The 10,357-nt window shown below is 42.5% G+C and overlaps 1 protein-coding gene across 1 annotated transcript in view; it reads right to left on the bottom strand.

Moving 5' to 3' along the window:
• Positions 1 to 2,604: 2,604 nt before the first annotated feature.
• Positions 2,605 to 10,357, bottom strand: part of LOC111874505 (probable glutamate receptor) — a 17,073-nt gene continuing 9,320 nt past the window's right edge. The window contains exons 6-7 of the mRNA XM_023870066.2: positions 4,936 to 5,198; positions 2,605 to 2,962 (exon numbers count right to left, since the gene is read on the bottom strand). Of these exons, the coding sequence (XP_023725834.2) occupies positions 2,755 to 2,962; positions 4,936 to 5,198 (471 nt within the window). The 3' untranslated portion in view covers positions 2,605 to 2,754. The remainder of the gene's footprint in view (positions 2,963 to 4,935; positions 5,199 to 10,357) is intronic.

Genomic DNA, 10,357 nt, shown 5'->3' with positions numbered 1-10,357 from the left:
TTGATGCTGTCACAGTTCGGTCTAGACGGTCGAGACTAATTGTTTGGGGTGTATTTGTATATGTGGGTATGTCTGTAGTGAGTCGAGTAGTATGAGGTGGGGGTGGAGACTGTTGGGGGGTTGGAGAGATGAGGAAGGGGTCGGGCTATTTGGTGTGTGTGTTTTTACTACTTCGTATAATGTCAAATATCGGGTTATGTATATCTGTAAACGTTTCGTCCGCCTGTAGACCTTTCTTCGTTGTCTTGTATATAAAATATCTTTGAGTTTTGGTGCTTTCCTCTCTGTATGTAATACTTTCATGATCAGGTCCATCATGTTAAATGTATGTCCAGTTTCCAAAACGTGTAGTGCGACTTTAGGGTGCTGTTTATTAGTCCTGATGGCACTTATGTTTCCTCTGTTGCGAGCTCTGAATGTGCGGCCCGTTTGTCCGATATATTTGAGAGGGAATTCACCGCATTGTGGCTGGTATCACTCTGCTTGCACATAAGTATCTCCTGGTATTCCTTTATATTTCAAACGGTGTTTGATTGTATTGGTTGTCTTGCAAGCAATTTTACGGTTTGTATTTCGAAATAGGTTAGTGATGGTTCTAGTTTCTGGTCCAAAATATGTGAAGGTGGCATATTTTGATTTTTCTTTTTGTGTATTTAGCTGTGTTTATGTAGGATTTATGGGCACTTCATTTTGATATCGGAAATTTATGGGTAGTTTTTAGTACTCGTTGTTCTTTAGTATCTCCTTTATAATTGTCAGTTCGTGATCCTTATTGCCTTGGGTGAGGGGATGTGTGTTCATACGGTTTAATAGATAGTTTACTGCTGATCTTTTATGTTCGTTTGGGTAGCATGAATCGTTATGTATAATAGAATCTGTGATGGCGGCTTTTCGATATATGTTGAATGTTAATTTGTTGTGTTCCCTGATAATTATCATATCAATATAATTTATCCTATTTTGTGTTTCTTTTTCCACTGTAAATTTTATTTTAGGGTGTACATTATTAAACTCGTTTAACGTGTTTTATATATTTGTGTATTGTTCATTGTATACGATCAACATGCCATCAATATATCGGTAACAGTCTATAATTTGGTGTTTATTCAGGGTTTGGTAGACTACTCTATGCTCAAGCATACCATAATTTATCTTCTCCAAGTCGTCCAGGCCGGCTCTGGAATCCACCCAGTCTATCCAATGGGTACCTGGGGCTCTTTCCCCTGGTGTTAAACGACAGAGGCGTGAAGCTGACTACTCACCTCTAACTAGTGCCGAGGTCAAGAAAATATGAATCTATACAACCACTCCCCCATACGCCGTCATGGCATAGTGCATAATTAGTTACGCACAGGGAAAACTTTTTAGTAAAGATCTGTAACCCTGCGTGACTATGACGCAATATAAAAGATGTTTTAGACACAGGAAATGATATGTGTCAGCCTTCTGGCTCTAGTTTCCCCATTAAGGCCTACTAGCATAGTTGATTGAGGCACTCTGCTACAAGCTGGAAGATCGCGAATTCGATTCCCGATGAAGTCATTGGAATTTTCATTTGACCTAATCTTTCCAGCCCTGGGATTGACTTGGCCTCTAACAGAAATGAGTACCAGGAATATTCCTGGGGGTAAAGGGCGGCCGGCGCGTGAGACTGACAACCTCACCGCCATCTGTGAACTGATTGTCTAGAGAAAATCTGGGAGCCTCGACGACTCACAACCCTATGGTTCTCCACGGCCTGTTACAGGAGTTTATACCTTAGCTATTTTATTAAGGTGTACGTATCAATTTCTCACACCCGTGGCACGCGTTATGCCACAAGCCTCATCTACGCCGTGTCGGGAATTATATAAAAGGGTAGCATCAATGCCTGTAGGTCCCTATTGAGGCAGAACAGCTCATGAGGAATTCTGTAAGTCTCAGAACTGAGGGGAGTGTTACAATTGAACAGAGGAAATCGAGTACAATTAGACCATACAGTCCCATGGACTTAAGGAACATGCAGACCTGGTTTGACAGGGCACGAAATTAATGTGACTCAATTTTTCACAAAAGCGCAGATTTCTTACTTCCCCCCTCCCAGAAGGCTCGTAAAACATTTCGAAAACTACTGTTGTACTAGGTCATCCTCTTCTTCCATTCGACATTAGATATCCGTTACAGTTATACTTTTAAATCACATTGATTACTTTGTGTGCCACCTGCTTTAACGTTAAGAGCACTTGCATTTTGTTGGCAGGTGTCTGTGTGTGTTTCGAATGATTCTCAGAATAAGCAGCTATAATTTAACTAAAGACTATTTGCTGGCGCCGATCTCTGTAAGGGAGTCTCTGTGTATTCATTGTGCAGGAGGACTTTCACATTTAAGTGCTATTTAGATAAATTATATGCTTTAAAGTATTAATAGAGGTCCTGCGAATAGTCCGTGATCTATTCCTTCCAGCTGATTCCATGAAGCAGGATCATCATGGAAATGACGATGTTTACCTAGGTAAGGGGACTGAGACATTAATATTTCATTTCAAGTTTTACTAAAAAAAAAGCATCGAATCCTATCCTAAGTAAATCAATGTAGTCCACAGCCCATTTCTTTAATATCCATCTTAATAATATCGTCAATCAACGTCTAGCTCTACCTACTGTCTTTGACTTACACAATATACAAAGTCTCATAAAACTGTGAGACATTTAGTGACTTCGAGGTTCAGTTCGTTTCTGTGGAACACAAAACATTACTGAGATGGAAATATTTGTTTATCCATGCTGGCGTCGTCTTACAACAAGAATCTCCGCGGTCAGGAGCAGCAGAGATGCCACGAACCCGGCACCCAGAATTGCGAAGATGGGAAGTATGCTGGAGAAGTCCACTGAGTGCCAAAGTGGTCTCTCAGGGAGCAGCTTGCTGGGCCACGACCGTTGCTTCAACCTCTTGATGGTGCCACTGCGGAACATGGCCTGTAAGCTGAAACAGGAGAGCCTGAGGAATAGCAGGGGTAGGCAGAACTGTGTATGAAGACACCGAATTAGGCACTGGAATACAGACCGAACAGCGAAGAATTCCTGGGTCCCTGAAGTAAAAATACTAACACCAGATTCACCCAGTGTATACCGTATTTGTTTAATCCTTTTCTCCCTACTTTTCTATTTTCTCTCATTCTTTATGTCTCAAATTGTTGTTCTCCAAATCAACAACTTTTCTGTTTGTCTCTTCTTCATAGACTTTGTTTATTTAAGGCTTTATGAAAGGCCAATTTTCTCCTGACATTTCCCTATTTCCCCTTTTCATCCAGTCATTATGTATATCAATAATTCTTCCAAAGTCAGAGTTGCTTTGCGACTGGCGGTTTACCGCCAATCATTTCGTCTTGGCGTGAAACCCTTTGAGGCTCATGAATCAGATATTTCTTTTCAACTCAACCCTTGCGGTCAAAGTCCTTATGTAACATTCTCTCGAGCGAGAGGACTTTGACCTCTGACGAGAGGATGGGTTTGTCTCATGAATATGCTTGGCTTTTTTTCAAGTGTACATATCGCACATGTACAGTAGCATGCTATTGAAAAGTCTTCATTTTTCTGCGCAAGTCCTCTGTCAGTACAGGCTTTGCAAAGTAGATACTGCCTGTCTTACGTATCTTATGCTACAACAGCAGCTTAGTCACAGTAAACCTTATCTTGTAAAGCTACTCATTTTAAAGACAGAACAATGTTTCCACTCTTCACTTTACTCCCATTGTCTCGTCTAGAACTCAGGTCCCAGTTCTCCCTCCTCATAACTGCACCATTTTCCACATTTTGTTCTGTAAGCAGCTTCAAATCTTACGTACACTGCCACAGTCAGTAAGTTCGTGGAACGGCCGCAAAGCGCCGTACGGGAATTTACTGCCAATATGTTTCAGCAATGTTTTCGCTAGCTATATCAACGTTGGCAGACTTGCATAGTGGCCAACGACAACTATTCTGAGGTCCGATGTGGATCTGTGTAAGTATATATGAATACCTTGTAATATGATGCGATAAAACCACATTCCACGAACTTAATGACTCTACCACGTAGATGTGTCCTTGCTCTCAGGGATGCATCTGGAATACCATTAGTGTTCCTGTATTTCTAATTATCACTTTTGTCTGAACGAAGTCCTTCCGAGAAGAAAATGTGGAACTGTTGTTTTAGTTAGGAAGAGCATTGACCATAACCGTGAGACCTGCCGCTTGTTTCAAAATAATCCATAGAGATTCGCACACAGGTAGGTAAGCTACTTGCGGCAGGCCACGCCTGGAATGGTACAGACATCAGTGACCTGTCGAGCTTTGGACATTAATCTATATTAGCCACTTGTATTCATTTGATATACATGTACATGAATTTGAGATTTCAGCTCCACGGCGTTGCTTATTATCCTCCTGCGAAAGGTTGTGGCGTGCTTAATATTATGGTTCAAAAGAATATTCGTTGTCAATGCCATTTTCTCTCATGTCCTGGGCCCCGTTCAGCTACCAGTCGTATCCCACATACTAGATCTATTACAGCTAGGAACCTTTCGCAACCGGTTCAAAATTCACGGATTGGAATGGTTTCAAAGCCTTACCCCAGACTAATTTTACGCAGAATACAAATTAACTCGGGTGAAATAGACGATAAATCAGCACGCCTAGGTATGTTGGCAGTCGACCAACATGAAAATAACGATCTACGTCACCTGGACCATTGGTTAGGAAACGCAAGTTCCCTCTCCTCATCACGGCGTCCAGACAGGCTCTGCTGCCCACGCAGTCTCCTACCCAGTGAGCACCGGAACTGGTTAAATGGGAACAAAGTAAACGAAACCTGAATCTGTTTTCACTTCCTCCTATGTCTTCATGGCATGGCGCTTAATTAAATAAACCAACAAATTTACTTTTACTTTACTTTCTGATATAAAGCTCAGTGGTACCCACTTGTAATTAATGAGACCCCGATAGGGGCTCCCCTTGGCAATGCTCATGGCCAGGCTTTCGGGTATGGATGCGCCAAGGACACTGGACAGTTTGCAGGTGATGCGGTCTAGTAGTCCCAGGACTACGTCCAGTGACGTCATGAATGCGTAGTTGTCGATGTCACAGACTCGTTGCATACCTTCCTCGATAGATATCGGTAGCTGATCCTTGTCGGGGGCTATAAGCTTAACGTACACTTCCTTCATCAGGGCATCAGTTGCATTCTGCAACATACATTTGCGAATTAGATGCATAGCAAAGTCACTAACTTAGTCACTATGTACTTAAGTTGCTAAATAGATATGTATCCACTAATGATCCTGTCTTTCCAGGCTATACAACCCGAGTGACAGGAATTCAATACTGTAACGTTGGCAACGCCACCAATGTTTATGGGTTTCGGAGACATGACAGCAGTGACACTGTTTTAACTCCTATCTGTGCTGTGTTTTTGGGAGCACCAGCATAACCATTCTCCAAACCAAAGAAATAGTTAAGTTTCGTCAAACGGTCTTTGTGTTGCGCTCGGCGTGGCCAGGATAAGCCTTCAGTAGTTAGTAGTGCTCAAAGCGTGGCGTCATCAATCTTCTTATGAGTAACATTAGGGATCGCTAAACACAGCCAAGCGGTTTGGGTTCAGCTAAGCATGGCATAGGAATGGAAACGCTACATTTGAAATATATGGAAAATTACGTTGGCTCTTACAGTATTGTGTCTCTTATAGTTAATTTCCGCAGCCTGCAGAATACTGACTGAATGTTTTATGGTCGATCGCAGTGGCCAAGCGGCCTCGAGTTTTCAGCAGAAGCGCCACCTGGTGGCGCGACTACGGTGGCCCCGTGTACAAAAGGCTATACAATTGAAGCTTCCAGCAGAAGCGCCACTAACGGCGCTGCGACCACAGTTGCACCGTGTGCAAAGGGCCTAAAGGCGCGCCCACATTACTCGTGCTCGTCGGAAGACTCGTCTGGCTTTTACTTATGCCCGTAAATCTTCGTCCACACTACTTCAGTTGCTCGCCAAGCTTCGGCGAGTGAGGATCCTTATATTTACTCGTAGTGTGTATAGGTTGTAGTAGTATTTTAATTTATTGGCTATAGCTTTTAAATTAAAAATTTAAAATGTGCATGTCTCGTGACTTGTCATATCGTCCACATTACTCGCGAGCATAGCGAGTCACACGACCACGAGTAATGTGGACGCGCCTTAAGGCATGAACTGTTTTCGCTTGCTAGAACGCTGGGATCGTGGGTTCGAATCCCACTGAAAGAAATGGAAGTTTGTATGCGCGTCTATTTTGTATTTCTGTTGTCATGTGTAGGCAGCGGCCTTGCGACATGCTGATCCCCCGTCCAAGGAGTCTTACCGATTTTGTGTAGGATTAAGAACCTGAAGAGAAGGTCAGGGCCCAAAAAAGGGTTGTAGAGCCATTGACGAATTGGTGGATGAATTGAATATTTTATAGTTTATTGTCTTCTACAAGTTCAACATTTATATTGAATTATAGGATAGTAATTTTCTAGCATATCTCTCTTCATGTTAATACGTGGAAATAAGGTTTAACTCGACTTTATTTACCAAGTCTTCATCCAGGACAACCTTAATAGCAACTCTATTCAAACTAGAATATAAAATGCACCGTTCTCATAGCCTGGAGTTCTGTGGGATTCGACAGGAAGAATGACTGTGCTGACGATGAAAAGCAGCAATTTACCCGACCGACCGGTGGAAATAGAATATACATTGACAGAGAATAAGCAAAGGTCATTCAATCATATACACTGAGCTACTAAAAATGCCGTTAAATAAACCGTAAGTAAATAAATACACGTAAATATACATATTACTTTAAATTGTCTATTCCTTTCACATTATATCAAAATTAGTTCCTATCATCGTAATATTCGTCATTGTACATTGTAACCCAATGGAAATGTCACCAAATAAACTATGAACCAACAAGCAAATCCTGTAAATGTCTGGGTATTACCCTCAGCCAAACCACTCTCTCTTCCTTAAGCTCACTTCCCGAATATAAGTTGTTTATCAATCCGTAGTACGAGCTAGCCGGAGCGACTGACGGGGATATAAGGAGATCAAGAAGTCGCCCACTTCACACTAAGCAATTATATTTTCAATAGTAAAGTCAATTTACCGACTACACAACACGTTTTTTATTATCACTACATGTTTCGACCTCAAGAGGTCATCCTCAGGTGTACGAACACGGCTGTATAATTACACGCGGTCACATTCGCTTTTTATTCGACCCTGTATCTTATTCAGGCTCACACTCAATAATATATCAAGTTCTTTTATAAAACACAAGTTAAAATATTATTCTAATTTAATTGTTAAAAGTTAATATTTCGTGAATCGAAGCTCAATTCATGTCACTGGTCACACTTTCACTTACACCTGTTTTACAGTCTCATCCCACTCACACTCACCACTGTGTCCAGTTCTTTCTAACCAGTTTAATTATTATTATCGGTTAAAAGTTCGTGAATTAAAGTTCAACTTATTATGTTGGTTGCACTTTCACTTGTTTGTGGGGTCCCGCTGTTCTTCCGCGTCCTCTGATGCTGCTGGATCTGTTACGATCTTTGTCGTTGCCCATCACGGCAATGATCATAACAGATCCATGCTGTGTGTTTGTCTGCTTATACCCCTATCAATTTCTCAGTAGCTCAGCCAGTCCTTACGAAGATTGATATTTATGTCATGGCACCTGAACCCATCTCAACTGCGTACTTCATAAATCCCTCACATAAGTCTGTGTGTCTCTATGTATATCCCCCATTGGTGCTAGGTAACGGCTCACTAAAAACGTTACCGCTGGAACAAGTACACACGCACCAATAGAAGAATTGTTCTACGCGTCATTTTCTGTGTGGTTCGTGTCATATCAAAGGAAAGCAGAGGGTTAATTCCTTCCAGAACTTCTTGTACTATGCTCCCTTTGTTTAACGGAACCAATGAAGACGCTAGGCCTCTCTGAAGAAGATAAATGGATCATGAGAGGTGGAAAATTGACGCTAGGTGTCCGTCAAGGGAAAAGCCTCGGTAAAGGAGGTTTTGTCTCCAATACGGGGCGTGGGACTATTTCAGAGAAATAAAGAATAAGCAGAAGTTAGGGCGCCACAGAACATGCTGTCCTTTCCTTCCAATTTGCGTAACGGCAGAGGCATTCAAACGGAAGTATATTATAGCGCAACGATTGGCTGCCCTGTGTCTGTGTCTAGGATTCCAGTATCGGCCACAAGATCCACTATTTTGATCGAAAGTTTCACAGTCTTGCTCTTGTGTCCAAGTTAGGAATGGATTAATTAAGCCATGTAGCACAGCCCCTATTGAGAAGCTAATAATCGCTAAAAGCTAAATATTATCTAACGGTTTGTGACGATAGTAAAATACAAATATTTCTTATAGTGGAAGGTGGAGTCCAGCTGGTCCACTCGTCACGGCGGCCACTGATTGGCCTATTGTACTTGCCCCGAGTGATTATGATGATGGAGAATTTGGTGGAATGAAGATTGACAGGGGAAACTGAAGTATTCGGATAAAACCTGCCCCAGGGCCGCTTTTTCCACCACAAATCCCGCTTGACCAGACCCGGTCTCGAACCCGGACCGCTGCGGTGGGAAGCCAGCTACTAACCGCTTGAGGTATGGCGCGGCCTAAATCTTTACATCAGTCCTCCATGAAGCTCGCCTTTCACTGATCACTCCCGTTGTCATCGTTACTTATATTCACCCCAGTTCAGTCCAATCTTGCTGGCCATAAACACACTCGCTATCTCCTCCTGTAAATCACTTCCATTTTTCCCGCATCTCGACTCCACACTGTGTGTTCACTCACCCTCAGGTAGCTCCCAGCCACAAGTCCCTAAGTGGCCATTACCGGAACACAAGAGACAGCCATGGTTCATGCTCAGGTCAGGTCAGGTCAGGTCATGTTACAACTGACGGTCAGTCAGTCTGTCGGTCTTGGTGTCGAGCCCCAGCTGGGGCTCATGACCAGATATTTCTTTTCAATGAAAGTTACCGTCCTGTCCATGTGTAGCGCCCTCTCTGACGAGAGGTCGGGTCTGTCATCTGTCAGTCAGTCTGTATTAAGTCTATTTTCTGTATTTACATACATTTACAAATACACACTTAATCCTTACTTCTATGTACAATATATACACAGCCTCTGTCAGTCCAGGCTAGGTACAGCAGATTATGCTCTTTATATATGTATATATATATTTCCTAGTAGTATTAGCTACCACGGCAGTCTAGTCATTTGAACGGTCGTATGCCTGACCGCCGCCAAGTTTAAGCCTCTTATACTTTATGGTTCATGCTACGCGCTAGTCCCGCATTTATTTACCGAGATGTTTATCTTACACCTTCTCAGGTCTCCAAGGTACACGGGTAGGCAATTCAAGGCCCCTTCTTGAAGGTCTCGTAAGATGTCAAATCATGGATTTATAACTCAAAATACCTGCCTACCTCGACGGAAGATAACACTAGGAGCAAACGTTAATGACAATAGTGGCACTATAAGTCTAAGGAGGACTATGTTGAATTACAACTAGACGGTCACTGGATGATACCTCGCTGTAGGTGCGCCACTATGTGCTAACAATGTAAAAACTGGTTATGACCACAATTAAATCATATTAACGAGGGAAGTACGGTTATAACCTACAGCAGTTGTAGACGATAGAGGGTTGGGTATCCCGTGTGAAGGCGGGGTTGAGTAACTCCACCGTAATCCTGCGAGTCGCAGGAGGCGACAAAAATAGAAGTTTGGACTCTTGAGAGTGTAGAATATGGTCGCGTGTCCCACGAGACTCGGACTCGAGGACCAGCAGCAATTGTAAACATCAGACCCGTCCACTCGTCAGAGAGAGCGCTCCATATCAACAAACCCACAACTGTTTGACAGTAACAAAAATCTGGTCGTAAGCCCCAGATGGATGTTTTATTCCTAGACAGACTGGCCGACTGACCGTCAGTCGTAACATAAGACTCGACTCGACGATAGTGTTAAGTGTGACATTCAGTCGCAGCTGAGAAGCCGTCAGTCGAAGAGAATTCAGAAGGCAGCTGAACAGTTGAAGAGTTGAAGACGCGATTTCATGTGTTATAATTTCAGTAATCTTGAGAGTGTTATCATTCATTTTAGTTACGACTTGCAGGTATCAAATAAATCGACTCACCAGTTCAAACCCCGTCTACAAGTCACTAACACACGTGACATCATTATTCATATTGGAAAGTTTTGAAATGTGGTGTTGGAGAAGGATGGAGAAGATCAGTTGGACCGATTATGTGAGAAATGAAGAAGTGTTATTTAGAGTCAGTGAGCAGAGGAATATCCTACACGAAATAAG

Source organism: Cryptotermes secundus, unplaced genomic scaffold (assembly GCF_002891405.2).
Source record: "Cryptotermes secundus unplaced genomic scaffold, Csec_1.0 scaffold561, whole genome shotgun sequence".
NCBI classification, from domain to species: Eukaryota; Metazoa; Arthropoda; class Insecta; order Blattodea; family Kalotermitidae; genus Cryptotermes; species Cryptotermes secundus.
Note: the sequence above shows the minus strand (reverse complement) of the source record. Positions and strands in the feature narration are given on the sequence as shown.